Consider the following 22,770-nt stretch of genomic DNA (forward strand, 5'->3'; position numbering starts at 1 on the left):
GGATTCATCAGTCTTTTCGTTAAATAAACCCTTTGTGTCAAATGGTTGGTCTTCTATTTGTTTTCTTACGTCCTCAACAATACCTGAGGCTCTAAGCCAAGCATGCCTCCTCAGCGTAATAGCAGAATTAAGAGATTTAGCTGCCACATCGGTGGCATGTCTGGCTGAAAGAGTCTGATGCTTTGAAAGAGTCATGGCCTCAGCATGTGCATTAAGACAATCCTGTCTTATATCAGGAGAAGCTGATTGTAGGGCTGGAAGAATCTTGTCCCATAAGTGCTTCTGATATGCACCCATCATGGCCTGATAGTTAAAAATCTTAAGCAAGAGAGACTGGAACGAATAAAGCTTCCTTCCCAAAACGTCCAGTTTCCTGCCTTCCTTGTTAGGAGGGGTCACATGAGGCCTCCCCGAGGCTTTGGATGCATTAGCATGAACTATAACGGAATTGGGGGCTGGATGTTTAGACAAAAAATTCACCTCCTCCCCATGAACTCTGTACATGTTCTCAGTCCTGCGTGTGACAGCAACCGGGTTGGCAGGTTGAGAACAGGCATCCATAAGCAAAGCGTAAAGTTTAGCAACAAAATTGACACTTAGAGGTTGAGCAGAATCCTTATCAATCTCACCAAAAATGGGATCTGCAGTAGGAGCAGGTGGAATGTTTGCCTGCATTGAAAGAGCCTTTGTCATTCTCTCTATCATTTGAGAATAAGAGGAGAAATCCTCAGTAGGGGATGATGGGTGAGGATTCCCAGTATCAGAATCAAACGAATCAGCTTCTATAGGAGACTGTCCTTGCGGAATCGCAAAATCCACTGCTTCTCCATTGGAGGACAGTTCCCCAACTTCCTCATCCTCCTCAGAAGGAATAGCGTGAACAGAGACCTCAGCGAGGGAAGGTTGAGGGCAAGTACCCTTTGCCTTCGACGTCGAAGAAGGAGGAACCTTCTTAGCAATATCAGCAGCCTGAGCAACATGGGTAGAATGAGGCTTACGACGTCGTACAGGCGAAGGAGAGGACGACGTCGAGGACGAGGAGGAGCAATGCCTCTTCCTGTGCCTGCAACAACTCGATGATGAAGTAGAAGTGTCATCCACGTCATAGTAACGACGTCGGTGCTTGACACGACCCCGTCGGGAGTGGGAGTGCTTAGTCTTCATATGCTTATGTCTTTTACGACGTGAGTCCTCCTCCACGTCGGAGCCACCATCGGGATCGGTGGAGAGATGTTTCTTCTTTGAGGTCCGTTTATGAGGGACCTCTGCCTCTTGAAACAGAGGAGGAGACTTCGACGTCTCAATCGCCCGGCCGGCAGGAGCAAGGCCAATAGGGGCAGAGTGAGGGCTGGATAATGCAGCCTCTTCAAGCCTAACTGGGCTCGGAGAATGCCCATGTCGACCGTCGTCTTCTCCACGTTGGGAAGGAGGCAATGAAGGGGCTGCCTCCGATAGGGAATCTCTATCCCTAGATGAATCCTCCAATATAGGGGAAGGAAGAGAGGCAGAGACAGGCTGCAAAGCCACAGTATCCTTAGTTTTTGCCTTTTTAGAGTGAGTAGGCTTCTTGGGCTTAGAGACCTCCTTCCCTGCGGTCGACGTGGAAGGCTTTTTGGCGGGAAAGGCAGTTGCCTTCTTTGAAGTTTTAACAGATTTAGAAGTGCCCGCCAGAGGAATTGAGCCTGTCGCCTCAGATCGAAGGGTGCTAGAAGGCTCAGAAACAGATTCCATAGCTGATGAATGGGTTGATGATAGGGATCTCTCCAAAAGGTGAAGTTTAAGCCTTTGCTGGCGCGTTTTAAGAGCCGCCTTAGTGAACTCTTTACAAAAAGAACAAACAGTCGTATTGTGCCCCTCTCCGAGACAAAAAAGACATTTAGAGTGCTTATCATAAAAGGGAATTTTCTTATTACATCCCTGGCATTGTTTAAAGGGACCGGATATTGGCATAAACACAATAATAAAGGGCTAGAAGCCCTAGTTCCCAGGACTATTAAGGTTAAGTGGATAATGAGCCTCCTGCTGAGGCGATAATAGGCCTCCCCGCTGAGGCGGGAAGCCTCCAATTAAGGTCGTAAAGACCTGTACCAAGCGACAAAACGAAGCCAAAGTCCGAAAAACAGAAGAATAGTCAACAGTCCGTGGTCAGGGGCAATAGAAAATCAGCAAGAAATACCGTATACCAATAGCCAAAGAGGAGCAAGCCGAAAACGTTCCGTGAGCGATGGCGGATGAAAAGGAACTGGAGGGAAAGGGAGGTTGCTCATGCGCAATAGGGGCAATGTATCTTTTTGATCTTTCAGATAAAGAGCTCTAGAATATTCCGAACGTTCCACGCAAGCGCGGACAAGACCCAAATGTGTGATTCACAGAGTTCACTTGGGAGAATAATTATTATTAGTGGAAAATAGGGCTCTATAGATTTGTGGTCTTGGACAACTGTCACAAATCCACAGCTAGTATGGCTGCTAGCAGTGGTGCCTGGGAAATTATGGGCATTATACTGCAAAAAACACGGACCTGCCTTGCATACCACTAGTGAAAACCAAGACATATCAGCACAGTTTTCACATATGGCGGGTGGATATGAGTATGTATTAACAGGCACAGACTGCCATGTTGGTAACAAGCTCTGAGATTCCTACCTCCAGTCTCCTACCAGTGTTGGTGAACATTTTGGGTTTACAGACATGCATATGTACAGGTTCTGTGGTAGTAATCTCCAGAACAGGTATCTTTTTGCCCGCAGTGGAAAAACCAGTCACTGGCATGCTCACTTATGTCAGGAGGCAGAGGATGCCCCTGAACCATGCAGTAGAAGCAGCCCACCCCATAGTACCATTGGAGACCATAGCAGGCAAGTGACCTAGTCCACAGAGCAAGTTGAGGAGAGGCAGCCAGCTAAGCAGAAAAGACACAGCTTTGAAGAGCATGGTGAGCACTTCCAGTATGGTACAGAATACGTGCTAGTACACAATGCAGCTAGTATGTGTGTGTATAATTATAACATTAATCAGTGACACCAAGGAGCATATTGTCTCTTTTCTCCAGTGCCCCTTTTTTGTCGTTGGATGTTACAATGGAATCATCCCATGTGCTAGGTGCCAAGAAAGTCACTAAAACTTCACCATCAGTCTTTCATCATTACTGTAGTTTCTTTCTTGCTTTCTTATTAGAGATAAATAAACTACAAAAGAAAAATCAGTAAGCAATTATTTGTAAATAAATTCCAATATAATAATGGAAAGTAATAAAGGACACAATAATAACTAATAATTAAGTTATCCACAATTAATGAATAATTAAAAATTGACAGATCCACACTGGCCGAGACACAGTTGCTAAAACCAGCTTCTCAGAACCAGCTTCTGATGTCTCCTGAGTGCATGGAATTTAGTGACACAGGAACAGGAAGTCACAATGTATTGGCTGAGGGCTTGGGGGTCAGGTGTGGGCAGATGTGGTATACTGGCACAGAGAACAAGAACCCTTACTATACCTATACTCCTAGTTACTTCTAGAAGAGTAAAATATGGGCAACTCCTACAGGGCATTTCCATAACTTCTGTTGTTGGAGTACCTCACTTCATAACCTGCTCCTGAGGCTCAGGGATTTTCCAGAAGAGCACTTACTGTGGGTACAGGGATCTGGGGTTGTGGTAAAGAGGCCAGTACCTCCCATTTGATTTAGACAAATGTTGTTTCCAAGCCTCAGTGCTAGATTTTTCTTGTATTTACACCTTCTGCCCCAAATCCTGTTGCTCTGCCTGCACAATGGGAATGCCATAATCAGCGGAAGATCGCCACTAATTAAATACTTTTTTCAACATCAGGGTACCTGTAATTTGGTCTCATTGTGTGTGAGGTATGTGCATCCTGAAATAGAAAAAGGACATCTTTAACCAGCAGCACTCTGCTGCTGATGATGTCATTCCTATTGCGCAGACACAACCTGCCCAACAAAATTTCCATTTCTGTTTCCACTTTTATGTAAGCTACTTGTGACTTTTTAAAAATCTGCCTGTAGGTTTGGTGGGGCAGCAGGTTTTAAAGCTATTATTTAAATAAAGTATATGTTCAGAATCTTTGAATGATGTATTTCTACGTTCCATACATGGGACTGTATTAGGTAGGTATAGGACTAGATATTTCTTTTGGACAAACCTTAATAGTACAGAATGTGAACAATGTTACTGTATTTAGTGATTAAAGCAACTTTTCTAATTTTCATAACTATTTCAATCCATACCCTGAATGAACAAAAGTATGTATTTGTTAATGTAATCTTTCTGCTAAAACTTCAATACATGTATTTTTAAAATCCGAATAGGAAAGAAAAATCTATGAAGTATCCAGCTGATCTTCATTTTTTGATTTTAGCATATAATTGTATGTACAAATAACAAGGGTAATACATGGCTGACTTGATCTAGCACTCATATCTGCACAAATAATTTGTATGCACATCAGGTCTCCCACTATATTATTCCCATCCATTCAAGCCGCTGTTTCCTACATAACGCCTTTTGAATTGTAGCTCTGTCCAGTTTCTATGCCCACTTGAAAGCACAGCAGTGAGATGTTGTATATGAACAACTAACACATTTCAGCTGTAATACAGGGAACTGAAAGGTCACTGGGCATTGCAGACCTCATTCTCTGCAGGAGCACCTTTTTGTCTGTAGGCAAAAAAGGGAATCTGCTGACAGAGATGTCCTCATATCCTCGGCGCTAGGAAGAAAGAAGGCGATGGGGGAAACAGGGAGTCTTTGGATCAGTTGGATTCAAAGCTCACTTGTTTCCCCAGTATGCTCTGAGAAAGGGAGGTAGAAGGAGAACACCAGCCCTGGAACTGATACACTTGTTTATCCTTCTACTGAACTTCATTATAGAGAGGGGAGAGGAGGGAGAAATGGCAGTAAAAGATAAGAAAAACTGAGGTAGAGTCTATTTCTGTTCTTGTCCACAAAGGCTTAGAGAATGGTGGCGTTCCACTATGGACTATGCATCCCACCTTATAGGATTTCTCTGTCAGCGATATGTGGGGGGGGGGGAACCCATATTATTTGGGGAATGGACATTGATCAAAATCCTATTGAGTTTTTGTACCAGTATAACACAAGTGGTGTAAATCTTGTTGGCAAGTTGTCACAAGTTAAGAAGTTAGTCTATGGTTGTTGTGGGTTTTTCGGGCTCTTTGGCCGTGTTCTGAAGGTTGTTCTTAACGTTTCGCTAGTCTCTGTGGCCGGCATCTTCAGAGGACAGGAGTAGCATTCTGTGCTCTGGACTTGAGTTAGTCTATGCGTTTGTTGTTGTGTGTCAGGTTCTGTAGTGAGCTACAAACAGCTACTTTGATTTCTTAGCTTATGACATTTCACCAACAACATGTACATCAAGTGCATTATGCCGGCAGGCATAACTAATAGGATTTTGGCCTTCTGCACTCGGACAAGGGCAAGTACAGAGTCTACTTTTACACAGGGTAGCTTTTAGAAATATATTCCTTCAATGCTGTGACTTGCCTGTGCATGGCTGTTACCTTTCATAAGTAAATAAGGACACCATGACAGCTGTGCTGAATCAGATCTAACATCTACTTAGGCCAATATTTTGTTCCCATAATGGCCAGCCAGATTATTTCAAAAAGGAAGACTTGAGTCACGTACATTCCTTCAGTCCCAGCAAATAGTATACACTGGTGGGATTATAGACACTGGTATCCAGTGTGGTGTTGTGGATAGAATAATGGACTACGGCAAGGTGTTGGAGCAGGTGGTGGCCGGGCAACTCCAGGCGCTGCTGGATGAAAATAGATTTTCTAGATCCATTTCAATCGGGTTTCAGGCTGGGTTTCAGCACAGAGACTGCCTTGGTCACCCTGTATGATGACCTTTGCCGGGAGAGAGACAGGGGGAGTGTGACCCTGTTGATACTCCTGGACCTCTCAGCGGTGTTCAACACCATCAACCATGCTGTCCTTCTGGATAGATTAGCTGGGTTGGGAGTTGGGGGCACTGTTTTATGGTGGTTCTGCTCCTTTCTGGCTGACTGTGGTGCTGGGGGACAATGGCTCAGCCCCATAGTAGTTATGCCATGGGGTTCCGCAGGGCTCAATATTGTCCCCCATGCTGTTTAACATCTACATGAAACTGCTGGGACAAGTCATCAGGAGGTTTGGGCTGAGGAGTCAGCAATATGCTGATGACACTCAGCTCTACCTCTCTTTCTCCACCAATCCAGGTGAGGCAGTCTCTAAGCTGAACTAGTGTCTCGACCTGTTAATGGACTGGCTGAGGATTAATAAATTCAAGCTTAATCCAGACAACATGGAAGTGCTGTTAGTGGGTGTTTCGCCAGACAGGTTAAAGGGCCCTTTCCCTGCCCTGAATGGGGTTATACTCCCCCTGAGGGACAGGGTCCATAGTCTGAGGGTGCTCCTGGAAGCCCAGGTGGACTCGGTGGCCAGGGATGCCTTCCTGCAACTGTGGAAACTGTTCCAGCTAAACGGCTTGAGCCCTGGATACCTGAAGGACCACCTCCTTCCATACGAAACTATCCAGCAACTGAGATCTAGCCAGAAAGCCCTCATGAAAGAGCCGTCCCTCAGTGAGGCGAGGGGGATGGCCTATAGGAGGAGGGCCTTTTCGACAGCAGCCCCCGGTCTTTGGAATGCCCTCCCAAACAACATCCGACTGGCGCCAATGTTACTGACATTTTGGCGCCAGGTTAAAACCTTCCTGTTCCGGAAGATTTTTAATTTAAGGTTTTAATTTTAATTGGTAGTTATGGATCTAGATTGTTTTTGTCTATTGGTTTTTAGTGTGTCTGTTTTAATTGAATTGTTTAAAATTGATGTTGGAAGCCGCCCGGAGACTCTTGCAGAGTGCGCGCAGCATACAAGTCAAATGGATAAATAAATAAGTGCTCAGGAGCCCTGGGTTTGAATCCCTCCTCAGTCATAGAAACTAACTGGTAGTGTGTAACTGGTAAAACACTCCTTAAATGTCTCACTTACCTTGAAAGCCCTATTAGGGTTGCTATAAGTTGGTTGCAACTGGACGGCACATAACAACAACTGAAGACATGATATAGCCAACAAAATTGATAGATATTGATAATCTTTGTGAATTTGTCTGATTCTTCTTAAAAGCTATCCAAATTAGTCAATTTGGTAGTGAATTTCTCAATTTAAATATGCATTATGTGAAGAAATACTTATTCTTTTACAATTTGCTGCCCTTTCATAAGGCCAATAATTGGTTGCCACTGGCATTACCTCATTCTGGTCATGGATGGCTCCTTTGTTAAAGGCATTTCAGGAGCAGAATAGGCTTTATATCACTAATGAGTACTTTTGGATCCAAACCAATGTTTGCAACAAAAAGCAAGGCAAATGCATGTAATAGGAATGCTCCTTGTTTTATAGTTAAATAATGTATATTCTTACTGTTCTTGGTTGCACACCTCTTCGCCAGGAACAGCTTTCAGATGTAGTAACTTAGACAGGACAATGCCAGCTTTCATGTTGCCAGATCCAACAGTTTTGCTGGAATATTTTGAGATTTGAAGCTTTGAAAATTTAAAACACCTGGGAGCCAGAGTTGTTTGATACATTAAACAATGCATGGGCCATTTTACCAAAATATGCTGATGTGTGAATTATTAAAGGCAGAGGTTTACAATACATGGTTTCTTTTTAATTCTAAGTAGTCTGTACTCAGTATAACACCTAGCATTTTCAAACTTGCAAAAATTGGAGGAGAGAGGGTCATTTTACTATAATTTCATTTCCTGATCATTTGTGTCTTTGGTACATCTTGAATGTATCATCTGAAGCTATTGGATGTTTAATAGTGCCTCCATCAATGTGACAGTAAATTTATAGATAGCTCAGCACATTGCATTCCCAATTAGATATTTATTTCTTAATGAGACTAAACTGCTTCTGCTAATTATTCTGTATACTGTTTATACAACAGCCAACATTGAAACACAATTGACAAACTAAGTGGCTGCATAGCGTTTATTCTCTGGCAGTATATACCAAATTCTGAATCATTAAATCACATCTTCCTTCCCTACACCTGCTTAATCAGATGTGTAGTATAATTTCAAATTTTGTGCTATTTATGTATTGGTTTGTTCCTTTATAATGATTTGTATGTAGAGTTGACCTTTCAGAAATAAAAGGACTTTAGCAGAGGTGGGGGAAAGCCAATTTTCACTGAGACCTTTTTTCCCCTACAGCCCTCTGAGATAGCTTCCACAGTTTTATGGGTCACAAAATGAATGCATAAACACTTCCCATCACTCCCCCTCCAATAAATCTTATCAAGTAAAGTTCCACAGATGGAAAATTTAGATTCCTGATCATTTGTGGCTGAATGCATGGTTTAAAAGTTATTGCATGTTTGTTTAATAGTGCCTGCCAACAGTGTGGCAGCAAAGACTGAATACCGCTCAGCCAATTACTTTATCCAATTGGATATTTATTTCTTAACAAGAGTAAACTACTTCTGGTGTTCAGTTTCATGAGGGGAAAGTGTTGTCCAAGACAAATAAAAGCTTTTACAACTTATGAGCCAGTAACATGTCACTCAAGTAAATGTTCTGAAGATTCTGTCCACAATCAGTAGTTCACAAGATTGGATCATTATTGTCATCACCTTTGAAGTGCAGAGCTGGAAGAGACCCTCATCGAGTCCATCCCCTGTCAAGGAAGCACACTGAGGCACTGAACGCCCATCCTCTGGCTCTGCAGCCAGATGCCTAAGCCACTGAATTATCCAGCTGTCCGTTGAAAGATAGCTGGTATACTGTGAGAACCATAGTGGGTCCAATGATTTAACTATTCAAAGTGAGTCCCACCTTAACATCAGCAATTTTTCTATTTTAAAAAAAGGTCACACAGATTATTGTCATGTTCACTCAATCACACTAGTATGCACCCACAGGAATTTGCTCAGAAAGGTATTTGCAAACCTGTAACATAATGGAAGATGTAACAGGTTACTTTCTAAAGTGCCTTTGACCCCAGACATGAGGAAGTGCTTTGCTTTTCATTACATTGCCATATCTTTTTAAATTGACACTTCTCTGGCATCCACAAGTTTTCTACACATCAGAGCAGCAGCCAAATGACTCTGCTTGGAAATTTTCAACAGGTAAATTAGCACCTGGTGGGCTGTGTCAGAGCTCAAAATGTTTCCCAACCCTCCAGACTCCGTTTTAGGGGCACACGTGGGCCTGCACTGAGGATGGGGTATTATATTGTTTGGCTACCAGAATGCCACCACGAGATAGTGTTCATCATTTGCAGAGGGAAGAGACCTTCAAAATAAATTTAGACTATCAAGATTATATATAACTTTGCCATTAGCAGTCAAAGCTGCTTGTAAAAAGAATACTGATTATACTATTGTTGAATATTAACACTTTAATATGCAATTACCAAATTAAATGAGTAATTTAACTGATCTATTTAAATCACTGATGATTAATGATGCTAAATTACACTGGTTAAAACAATGAGTGTTTTTTCCTCTACAGAAAAAACAGCATTATTTCTTACAATATTTCACATAGGGAAAAGGAGGATATAATCTTATTTAAAGGTTTTTATTGCTGTCCCAGCATTTGTTAATTGTCTGTTTTTGAAGAAAACTATCAGTTAGCAAGAGTGGATGCAGAATAAATTAATGCTCTTCCAGAAAGCAAATACTGTATACAACCATTATATGCAGAGAAATAGAAAGGCAAGCTGGCCTCAAACTGATATTCCAAATTTTGAAGACTGATGAAAATCACAAAATAATTGTTTTCAGTACATAAATTCTAAATTACTTATTAGTAGTCTAGATAAACTTAGAAAAGGGTTTCTCAGATGAAATTATGGGAAGTATCCCATGGAGTGGTCTGAGTACAGGATGTAGCCACCTAAATGAAACTAGCTAAGCATGGCTGACCCAGAACTGCATAAATGAATTAAAATACATTATTTCTGTTTATTTATTTCCAATAATTTTACCGACCTCGGAACAATAGAAGGCTGAGTCAACCCTGAGCTGGCTTCCTGAGATTGAACCCTAGGTCATGAGAACAGGTTTGACTGCAGTACAGCAGTTTTAACCACTGTGCCATGAGGCTCTCTAGAGACTGAAAACACATCCATTAGGGTTCTATGAGTCAAAACAATGCAACCTCTGTGAAGAAGAGGCAAATGGTGAATCCTGGCCATGGTCATCCTTCTGCAAGACTAGAATGTCTTTCCCGTGCCCAGGGAGTCTCCTTAAATGTGCAGAACACCTTAAATTTTCCACCCGGTTTCTTCATATAGTGAGATACAATGAGATTTAGTAATATCTGCAATGAATTACCATAGTCTAAATTGAAGATGAAAGCGAAATAAGGATTTTTGCCACTTACTTGGTTATTTTTTAACAAGCATATCCAGAATTTAATAAAAAAAGGGCAGATATAAAATTCAGCTGCATTAGCTGGGCCTATTATACTTGTCTCCACTTTGGTGAAAAACAGTTTGATAGAACTGTGAAGACTGCAGCAAAGATGAGTCTCTCCCGTCGTTCATCATCGCTGTCAGATGTTGCAAACATCAGGTTGTGTGAGGAGACTCTATATGAATACAGCTACAATTTACTTCATTTTAAAAGTTAAAAATTGATTACATTTAGGAGGCAGAGTATAGTTCTTTTCATAAAGTAGAGTCAACAGAATCTTTGCTGGCCTTGTAAGTGGGTTACAGGGGGCTGCCCATGCCTAACCTTTGGCTTTGTTAATACATACAGGAATAAACATCAAAGCAAGACACAATACCTGTATGTGTGTCAGGAGATGCACAAGCACATATATCATCAAGAAGTATTTTTAGTCTCAGTGCAGTAAAGGGGGGGGATAGGGTGATCACAGCCTCACCCTGTCACATAGCTTATCAAGTGACCCTGGGCCCATTATGATCTCTCAGCCTAGTTTAACCTGCAGGGTCATCCTCAGAGTGAACTGGGTTAGGGAGGGGAAAACATATGCCACCCTTGCCACAATGGAAAAGCATCATTTTAATTTAAAATAATTTCTAAGACAGCCCTCAATTTGAGTTTTTCTAGAATCATTGCTAGAAAATCTCCCTAAGAGAGTTTGGTAAAGATCAGCATGCTCTCCTGTTCCTAATCAGGATGTGAGGCAGATATTCTATGTTTACAAGATGTAAACATCAGATTCTCCTTGTGATATATTTAGAGGATGCTCTGAGGACACAGAGGGAACAACAGGAGGAGGGTTGGTAATGATTTAGTTATATATTTGGTAATGATTTAGTTATATATTTGCACACACCTGGCAATTTTAATAAAATATAACAGCAACAGAAGTTGGAAGATTGCAAAACATAAACTTTTTTTTTTCAGTTTGCGATAAAAAGCTGTCTTGTTTTTACATACAGAATATCCTCCTCACCTCTGTTCCGGCAACATCCAGTTCTCAATCCAAATCCTTCAGCAAAACCACCCTTTCCAGACCCCATTAGGTCTGCAATGCTAAGCATGTTTGGAAGGAAACCTTGTCAATTGCAGTGGTATTTAAATCTGTGTAAACAGGCACTGGATCAGATTGTAAAACTCAGCAATGGCTCCTGTTCAGTTGAAAACACAGAATAGCTGCAGGAGCTTCTTTGTTCATCACACTGGTACTAAAGAAAGCCCTACTGTGACACATAGTAGCATTTTAGGAAACTGTTTTATTTCACTTTTGATTTACAGGTTTAAACCAGTAACATAAATAATAACACACCATACAAAAACATAGAAGATCTGGGATCAGTAGAAATATTTATAGTTTAAGGCACTGAGAAAGGGAACAAGAGAAAAGCCTGTTAAGATGCTGTCTCCTCCGTTTCAAACGTTTGTCCACCCTAAATGTGCTTACTCACCACACACTTTAAAAATACTTGTTACATTCACTAGGGTGTGTGTGCACAACTCTACTTCAACAATTCCTGACAGAGGGATTCCATTCCCATTTTGTCCAAGGGTGAAAACTATATTACTTTGGAACACAATGATGTGCTCTACTGTAGAAAACAGCGTTGAAACATATATGGAGACAATTATGCCACATGGCTTTAAGATCTTATATAGTATAGTATGAGAATACTAACTAGACTCTTGTCAGCCTTCAATGGAATAAATTTTGTTTAAAGCTTCACAATGTAATGCTGATTTCTACACAATTCTATATTTGGGCCATGTTGATTTTTCACCCCCCAAGACTTGGAGGAGGAAAGCGAGAGTTTGAATTGATGGTGGTATTAAAAATTTCACCGTTTGCCTCTTTATGTGCAATGACACAATTTTTGCTTGAGCTGTAACTTCAGTACTATTCAGTGGTTTCTTCCTGATGCAATCTCAGCAGGAGTTCATGTGGGCCTTGTGCTAACACCATGTTATCACAGAGGCAATACATTTGGATACATTATGATGACATGAAGCCAAATCAGAAGGAGGGCAATGGTTTCCATTGTCACTCTAAATGGGCTGGCATTTTCTATCCATTTTACAGTTCCTACCTCAAACAAATGTTCAACAGGCTTTGTGTATGTTATTTTGCAGAGTGTGATTTTTTTTTTAAATGTGAAATGTTCCTTTGCCTTTGTGTCTCACTTTTACCCTTTAAGAAACTGAATTGCACAAAGGATGGTGGAGCAGAAAAATCAAATAGTTTTCAAAACATAGCATTTAAATGTATAGTATTGCCTTGGATAATAAAGACATAGCAGATGACTTTCAATTTGGGGTGTACACAAGATTGCAGTTTTGCAAAAGCATACACATTAACAGGCACACAAAGCAGATAAGCATCTCAATGGTAAGTTCCCTAGATTGATTAAGAGACATTTGTAAACCTAAAGGTAACAATGTTTTCCGAGTATCAGTAGTCAGTGACATCTTATAGCTGGTTTAATAACACCGAGTCCTTATGCTTTCAATATCTATACTTTCTTTTAAAAATGTGCAAGCTGATAAAGATAACACACAAATGCTCAAAGTATACACTCACACTAAGCTCCTTTCTCTTCACAAGACCAGATATCAAAAGATAGAAAACCACAAAATCCTTAACAATTCAAAGGAGCTCAACACACTTTATCTTTAGGCTCCTAAAATGCCACGAATAACCAGGGGAAGGAGTATGGAGAGAGACAAAGAAAGACCAGTTGCTGATGCTTGAGAACTGAGAAAGTAGGAGTTTATGACAGATGGCTGCAAATTCCAAAACCATTGTACAAACTCTAAAGTAATGTATATATATATATATATATATATATATATATATATATATATATATATATATATATATATATATATATATATATATATATATATATATATATATATATATATATATATATATATATATATATATATATATATATATATATATATATATATATACATACACACATGTACATACATACATGTACATAAGACACTGAAGGCATGAACCAGTACCACTCTTTCTGTGTATGTGATTGATTGATTGATTGATTGATTGATTGATTGATTGATTGAGAGAGAGAGAGAGTCCCATAAGGCTTGGTTTAAGTCTCTCTCACCCTTCCACTGGCTTATGCATGCAGTATGCAAAATGCATAATGACAGAGTGATATGGGGAGTAACAGATCTGTCCACATTTCCAATATCCCCATCCAGCTGTTACTAATTATGTAACACATGGTACTAGGGCTCTGGATAGAGAAAACAAGACAGTATCCAAAAGTGATACTAGAGGATGGCTTTAGTGTTCTGTACAATATGAATGGGATATGACTATAAATACAACAATAACATTCCATAGCTATTGTAATGGGAAGGTACACCAATAGTTAAATATTTATATCTTTATAGATTACAAGTCCTCCTTAACATGCTTACTTCCATCTTGCAAATGTGTCGCTTCTGGTGCTAGCCACTTGTAGTAGACTTTTACTGGATCAACATTCCAGTGTTTGTGAAAGGATATTGGAACCTGATGGGAAAGATATTCCTTTGGGTAGTCCATTGGCCGAGCCTAAATAACAAGAAGAGAGATGATGTGTTCCATGTGGCGTAAAAGCTTTTATGGCCTTAATATTTATTTATTTATTTATTTAAAATATTTTACCCTACCTTTCTCCTAAGAAAGGACCCACGGCAGCTTATATTATTAAAACACAATGCTAAAGCTAAAATCTGAATTATTCAAACATTAAATGAATTAGTAACATTATATTAAGAATGTTAGGTAAAGCATTATTGAAGCAGATTTAGAAGCAACATTATGGAAACCATCTCATTTTAAAACGTCTCCTAGACAGTTTGTCCCTAAGGAAAAGCCTGCCTGAGGAGAAAGGACAGGAACTGCTTGTAGAAGGACAACAACATTGGGGTCTGCCTGGCCTAAAGTGGAAGGGAGTTCCAGAGTCTGGGAGTAGCAACAGAGAAGGCCCTTCCCTGTGTACCCAAAAAACACACCTGTTAAGGAGGTGGGACCAAAAAAAAGCCTTCAATGATGATCTTAACAACTGGACAGATTCATAAAGAATAAGATTAAGTCATTGAGATAGCTTGGACCTAAGCTGTTTAGGGTTTCATAGGTTAACCTCCATAGGTTAAAGCCAGCACTTTCAAGTGCAGCTGGAAACAAATGGGTACCCAGTGGAGCTGCTACAACAGAGGGCTTATGTGATCCCTGTAACCAGTCCTAGTTGACAATCTGGCTGCAGCTTTTGGGGCTCACTGAGGTTTCCAAGCACTTTCCAAAGGAAGCCCTATGTAGAGCATGTCATAGTAATCCAGCTAGATATAACTAACGCATGTGCCACTGTGGCCAGATGAGACCTCTCCAGGAACATGTACAGCTGGCGTACTAGTTTTAATTGTGCAAAGGCACTCCTAGCCACAGCTGACATCTGGGCTCAGAGATGAATCCAGGAGTATGCATACAATTAAAAAAAGACAATCAATGAAAAAAGAATCTCAAATAACACTTCCATTGTTTGAGAAGGCTGAATATTCTCTTTCAATCTGTTATCACATGTAGGATGTGAATGACTGCATAAAACTAATGAAACTGCAATATCATTTCTTCTTTCTTGCATACCTGTCAAACCGTGCTTCGTGTACTCAGTGTATACACCACAATTTCTAGGATTGCAGTTACTAAATCCTAGTCATAAAATCATAAAACAAGGATTTTCACTGTCCTAAAAAAACGTTATGGTCTGAAATATAATGCGGGAAACAGCTAAGCACATTTGATAGCCAATGAGTAAAGTTAACACAACATAGATTTCTTTGCTGTTTAGAGAGGCCGAGAGTTGTGAAGCAGTGAAATTGCAAACACAATGAATGTAATTTTCCTTGCCTGAAACATACTTGATCTTGTCTGATTTTTGAAGCTAAAGAGGGTCAAGACTAGGTTAGTATTTCGGTGGAGGCCACTAAGTAATACCACTAAGCTCTCCAGGATGGGCAAGGAATATCATCTGTCTGAAACCGTAGAGAGTGGCTGCCAGTCAAAGTGGATACTTCTGGGTTAGACAGACCAATGGTCTCACTTGGTATAAGATAGTCTCCTATGTTCCTTTGTTCAAATAAGCAATGACTCTAACTAGATTAAATTGTTAGATTACTGGTTAAAAGAATACCCCAGACATAAAACGTCAGGTTTCCCTATTGGCTGAAATCCAGTAATAAGTTGCAACTAGAGTAGGCCCATTGAATCAGTGTGGATTTGCTGAGTCAACTCCTCCATAAGTTCCATTAATTATGTAGGCCTTCTCTAGTTGTGATTTACTATTGAAGCTAAACGAATTAGTAGAGTTCTTCTCCCCAGATTTTGGGGTTACAAAAAAACTAAGTTCTAGCTCCATGGTAAGCCCTATTACTAAGCCTCAGGGCTCCCTAGATATCAAATGATTTAGGAAGAATGGTAACACAGGGCATATTGCCAATGTTCACATGGTTAGACTTCCCATGCAATATATTCAAAATATGGTACCCCATGGACAGACTGGAATCTGTCTGAGAAGATACAGCTCACCAGTGTGTAAACAATTTCATTGGTTTCCAGACAATTTCTGATTACCCTTAAAGTTCTATGTGACTTTGGACCCACTTATTTGAACATAAGAATGTAAAATCAAAAGAAGAGCTATGGAGGATCAGATCGAAGGCTAATATAGCCTGGAATTTTGTTCAAAGAGTGGCCAACCAAGGGGAGCCCAGCAAGAAGAATGTGAGTGAAACAGCACCCTCCACATCATGTTCTTGATAAAATGCTTCTAATACTGGAGGTGCAGAAATGCCTGTTCTGAAAGCAAACTGTAGCAGGCTAGATTTGATTTAATTTAAATCATGATATACATTTTAAAAATCTTTTTTTTTACAATTTAAATTTAAAAATAATTTTTAATTTTAAATTCTGATTTAAATCAATTTGATTTTATAAAATCATTGATTTTTATCCACACAGCTATGTAGTAAGGTCATACGCAGAGACTGTCCTCCACGTACGCTCACAATCTGAACTAAGGAGGGCAGCAACAAGAAAACACGAAAATGTTTTTATTTTCCCAGGCTTTTTGGTGTATATATATTTTTTCTTTCAACAATACTTTATTACATTTTCATTTATGTACTTTATCTTACTTTTGTAAACAGTTCTGGAATCTCTGCTGAGGGGTACTATCTTCATCCTTTGAATAATTTCTTAGAAAATTAGCACTTTCCCAATTCTGCTCTGTTCAACTAGGAACTGGAGTTGCTGAAGAATAATTTTTTCTTATGTATATCTTTGCTTGAACTTCGTGAAATGATATTAACAGCCATTTGGGTTTTGCAGAGTATACTCTGCTTGCTAAAATCATTAATGGTGCTGAATGATCCAATAAGAGAAATTATTATCCATAGTGTAAGATCCTTGCAGATGTGCAAGCTCTATTGAGGATGAGGCTGACAGAATGAGACAATCAAAAACATTTTGTATATGAAAGTCTTATTCTAACAATAACACCAGGATTTACTTTTCATTGTCTCAGTACTCAACCATGCACATTAGTGAAGTATTTAAGCAGAAGAAAACATGTTTACACACAGTGGTTGCCATTAAATATTTAAATCTGCCTCTGAAAGTAGGTTTTAGTGAAGGAATTAGGAGGGAGTTTAAAGAACAGAAGAATTAATTATTCCTGAGCCATACTTTAGTACTGAAGTGGAATGTTCTCCTCTCGTCCCCTGGTTTTGTGTCTTATACATTTGAAACTTAAATAATTAATTTAACCCCAGGAAAGAAAAGTAAATGGGATTGGATAAAAATGAACAGGCTATTATTTCAGGCTGATATGCATTGTCATTTCATTAGAGAGAAACAGCTAGGGAATGCCTTTTTTCAACCTTATTATCAACTGAACAAGTGTCATTTGTGCTATGTCCTTGAGGCTGAAATCAGAATTCAAAGGGTCCTCATAATGACATTTCTAACCTGAACCTGACCTTACAGTAAGCACTTTGTTATATCCTAGCACCAATGTCTAAGATCAAATTTAGTTTTAGCTAGCAGTTGCATTTTTCCCCAGTGCCCAATGCTGTTTTGTTTGCTCATTTTTCTGTTATACATTGTGCTATAGCCAGCAATTCTAATGGTTGAGGCATGAGACTGGACTAACTCACACAGAACACCAAGAAGGGAGGGAGTTGGTCATCTTTGTGCATTTTGAAGGTTCTAAGTTCTATTATCACCTCTCCGGCTTGTTTTTTTAAGTAGCAGGTGATGTGAACAATATCTATTAGGGTCTTTATAACACTGTGCTGGATGGACTCCTTGATTTGGAATAATGCAGATTAATGTGTCTTGTTCTAATTTTCCCCCATGCCTCCATGAAACCTTAAAAATTACTGTGACCTTTTGTGCTTTCTGGAAATGACACTGTAGTACAGGAGGGAGGGAGGGTGCTGAGAAAATCTTAGATGGCTTCTGTTTCTAAGGAGGACAATTTCCCCCCCTAGCTGGTGCACTTCCCCTATTCATCCAATAATTAGAGGTAAAACACTTTAGTGTTGGAGGTCTGAAAGTTGAGTCATGGCAACAGAAGCCAAGAAGAGGGAAGATGGACATCTGAAGATAGCCCTTAAGGCCTGTGGATGTCCAAAATCGGCCTTTAATAAGGCAATGTCTCAACCCAGCAGGACAGTGGAACAGTCCAAGATCCAGAGCCGACGGAAGAACCTGGACATTCCTTACATGGCAGGACTGTCTGAAAAGCTCAAAAGGATTTTTGGAGAACACCACATACCCGTGCACTTCAAACTCACAAACATATTAAGGCAGAGACTCATCCACCGAAAAGACTGGACATCAAAACACAAAAGGAGCAATATAGTATATGAAGTCCAAGAGGAGAGTTTGGAGCTCTACATTGGAGAAACCAAACAGCCACTAAACAGGAGAATGGCTCAACACAGGGGGGGGGGGGCAATGACTCAGGACCACAATCAGCAGTGTTCCTTCAGTTGAAGGACAAAGGACACTCATTTGATGACCAAGATGTACTCTTTTTGGACGGAGAAGACAGGTGGTTTGAGAGAGGGGTCAGGGAGGCCATACATGTGTATATAGAAAATTCCTCAGTCAACAGGGATGGAGGCCTTAGATACAATCTGTCTCCTGTTTATCATGCTGCCCTTTCAGCCATTCCCAGGAAAATTAGGACCAGAAACAACCACTAATGACCCATGACAATGGGTGAAGCACTGCAAAAGTGGCATTTTCATTCACCCCCAGTCCTTGTCCTTATAAGGAGCCTATTCAGACCAGGGAGAAGTGAAACCAATGTGGAGGATATACTGTATCAGGAATCTCCTACCAACTCTCCTCAGACTGAAGAAGCTACTTGGATGACTAGCAAAATGTTTCAACCTAATAAGAAAGAAGCCCAATTGCCATGACTCAGCTTCCAGATAACTTCACATGGATTACTGAGAATCTTCACAGATATTAGAACAGTATTTGAGAGAGCTGATTAAGGCAGTCTTTCAGGTTTGCAAAACTAGACTTCAAGAGTCCCACACTTCAGTCCTAACAACCATGTAACAAACAGAGCATGCTGATTTGTATATTCCAGAACAGACGTTTCTGCTGTGACATGCAGAATGCTTTTATTATGTAAAGCCCTAAATGGTTTAGGACCTTGGAACCTATCAGAATGCCTGCTCCCAGCCAGATCTGTCCACAATAGTTATTCACAGCCAGGGTGGTTGAGGGCCTTGACCCTGAAGGAGGCCCGGAGGGAAAGAACAAGAAACTGGCCCTTCTCTGCGACCCCCCCCCCCCGTGGAACAATCTACCCATGGACACTGTCCAACCATCTTGTCCTCTGTTGTCCCCTTCTCCTCCTGCCTTCACACTTTCCCAACATCAGTGTATTTTCCAAGGAGTCTTCTCATGAGCTGGCCAAAGTATTGAAGCCTCAGCTTCAGGATCTGGCCTTCCAGTGAGCACTCAGGGTTGATTTCCTTTAGAATGAATAGGTTTGATCTGCTTGCAGTCCAGGGGGCTATCAAGAGTCTCCTCCAGCACCACAATTCAAGAACATCAGTTCTTCAGCGGCCATCCTTCTTTATGGTCCAGCTCTTACTTCCATACATTACTAGTGGAAAAACCATAGCTTTGACTATGCGGACCGTTGTCGGCAAGGTGATGTCTCTGCTTTTTAATATGATGTCTAGGTTTCTCCTCACTTTCCTCCCAAGAAGCAGGCATCTTTTAATTTTGTGGCTGTTGTCACCATCTGCAGTGATCATGAAGCCCAAGAAAGTAAAATCTGTCACTGCCACCATATCTTCCCCTTTTATTTGCTAGGAGGTGATGGGACCAGTGGCCATGATCTTAGTTTTTTTGATGTTGAACTTCAGACCATTTTTGGTGCTCTCCTCTTCCACCCTCATTAAGAGGTTCTTTAATTCCTCCTCACTTTCTGCCATCAGAGTGAGAGAGTGGTATCATCTGCATATCTGAGGTTGTTGATATTTCTTCCGGCAATCTTAATTCCAAACTTGCTGGCATATTGAGTGTAGTACCTTAAGAGTGTCATCTTTTAATATTTTAAATAGTTCAACTGGAATGCCATCACCTCCACTGGCCTTGTTGTTAGCCATGTTTTCTAAAGCCCACTTGACTTCACTTTCCAGGATGTCTGGCTCAAGGTCTGCAACCACATTATCTGGGTTGTCTGGGATATCCAAATCTTTCTGGTATAATTCCTTTGTGTATTCTTGCCACCTCTTCTTGATGTCTTCTGCTTCTGTTAGGTCCCTCCCATTTTTGTCCTTTATCATGTCCATCTTTGCACAAAAGGTTCCTTTAATATCTCCTATTTTATTGAACAGATCTCTGGTTTTTCCCTTTCTATTATTTTCATCTGTTTCTTTGCACTGTTTGTCTAAGAAGGCCCTCTTGTCTCTCCGTGCTATTCTTTGGAAGTCTGCATTCAATTTTCTGTTACTTTCCCTATCTCCCTTGCATTTTGTTTCCCTTCTCCTCTCTGCTATTTCTAAGGCTTCGTTGGACAGCCACTTTGCTTTCTTGCATTTCCTTTTCTTTGGAATGTTTTTGCTGCTGCCTCCTGTACAATGTTACGAGCTTCCATCCATAGTTCTTCGGGCACTCTGTCCACCAAATCGAGTTCCTTAAATCTGTTCTTCACTTCCACTGTGTATTTATAAGGGATTTGGTTTAGATTATACCTGACTAGCCCAGTGGTTTTCATACTTACTTCAGTTTAAGCTTAAGTTTTGCTATAAGAAGCTGATGATCAGAGCCACAATGAGCTCCAGGTCTTGTTTTTGCTGACTATATAGAGCTTCTCTATCTTTGGCTGCAGAGAATATAATCAATCTGATTTCAGTATTGCCCATCTGGTGATGTCCATGTGTAGAGTCACTTCTTGTGTTGTTGGAAAAGAGTGTTAGTGATGATCAGCTTGTTCTCTTGACAAAACTCTATTAGCCTTTGCCCTGCTTCGTTTTGAACTCCAAGGCCAAAATTACCTGTTGTTACTTTTATCTCTTGACTCCCTACTGTAGCATTCCAATGCCCTAGAATGAGAAGAACATCTTTCTTTGGTGTCAGTTCTAGAAGGTGTTGTAAGTCTTCATAGAACTGGTGAATTTCAGCGTCTTCAGCATTGATGCTTATTGCATAAACGTGGATTACTGTGATGTTGAAAGGTCTGCCTTGGATTCATATTGAAATCATTCTATCATTTTTGAGATTGTATCCCAGCACAGTTTTTCCCACTCTTTTGTTGACTATGAGGGCTACTCCATTTCTTCTATGGGATTTGTGTCCACAATAGTAGATATGACAGTCTAAATTGAATTCACTCATTCCCATCCATTTTAGTTCACTGATGCCCAGGATGTCAATGTTTATTTTTGCCATCTCCTATTTGACCACATCCAGCTTCCCAAGGTTCATAGATCTTACATTCCATGTTCCTATGCAGTACTTTTCTCTGCAGCATCGGACTTTCCTTTCACTTCCATCTTCATAGCCATCTGTTTTAATTTATCCCGCTGGTTATTGTATTTGTTTGAATGTATGTATTATTTTACTTTTATCATGTTTTGATATTGTGTTGTTTATCTTAATTTTATTTATTTATTTATTTATTATTTATTTATTTGATTTATATCCCACCCATCCAGAGTGGCCTGGTTGCCAGATGGTGCGGGATATAAATCTAATTAATTAATTAAAGATTTTCCTCTCCTAAAAACAGGGTATCCATAATGTCAGGTTTTGACCTATGAATATATGCGAATTCTTGAAAACCTCTCTCTCTTTCTCAAGGAAATATAAATTTAAATATTAATGGATCTCAGATGGTGTCTTACTTAGTCAATGGGATTAAACACATTTTACAAAACAGAAACGATGGCAAGTATGCTGGTACAGAAATAGAATTTTAAATATTATAAAAATTTTTATTTACAGCTTTAATTCTGTTGTTAGTCAATTTAAGATTTTTTTTTTTTAGGAAAGGCAAAATATGAATGTTTTCAGTAAGTAAATGAACATGCCCTTTGCCTTCATATTGCATTTACAATTCTGGTTCTAAATGTTTACAAATCTGTATTTAACCTGGAGAAGTACATCAATGTTTTCTTCATTCTGACAGGGCAATTTTTTTTCTGAGCAATTTTTTGTTGTTGAAGATGAGAAATCCATAAATATTTGTCACGTCTTTAGCTCAAATAGGCACATATTGTATTATCTTGGAGGTCTTACCTTTTATGAGATAACAAATACAGTTATTACCTGTTATGAGACAATAGTGGCCATAAAGAATAGTTTGGGAGAAAAAATTAAATGAGTCAATACAAATAGCAGCTAATCAAAGCAAGATATTAAAAGTATAACACTGTGAGTAGAAAATTTCTCTTATTTTTAAGCCATAATGTATGAAGCATTTTTATAACAACAATCTGAAAAGCAAGTAAACACCTTTGAAAAAGGAAAATTAAAAATTAAATCAAATTGGTTTACATGTCAATTTATATATAAGTGAAGGAAAGAAAGCCTAATGCATGGTGTTATATTATTAGTGTTATTTTAAAAGCAAGTGCTTGTGAAACAACCAGAATTTGAATCCAATTAGTTCATGTAACTAGCCACTTTTTGATGGTGATAACATAATGAAGTTACACCTGAAATGTAATG

The 22,770-nt window shown here is 39.8% G+C and overlaps 1 protein-coding gene across 1 annotated transcript in view; it reads right to left on the reverse strand.

Moving 5' to 3' along the window:
- Positions 1–13,601: 13,601 nt before the first annotated feature.
- The window catches only part of B3GLCT (beta 3-glucosyltransferase), a 105,252-nt gene continuing 96,083 nt past the window's right edge, over positions 13,602–22,770 (reverse strand). Inside the window, exon 15 of the mRNA XM_072993761.2 lies at positions 13,602–14,079. Coding sequence (XP_072849862.2) covers positions 13,918–14,079 — 162 coding nt within the window. The 3' untranslated portion in view covers positions 13,602–13,917. The remainder of the gene's footprint in view (positions 14,080–22,770) is intronic.

The sequence above is a fragment of the Pogona vitticeps genome, chromosome 3, assembly GCF_051106095.1.
Source record: "Pogona vitticeps strain Pit_001003342236 chromosome 3, PviZW2.1, whole genome shotgun sequence".
Classification (NCBI taxonomy): Eukaryota; Metazoa; Chordata; class Lepidosauria; order Squamata; family Agamidae; genus Pogona; species Pogona vitticeps.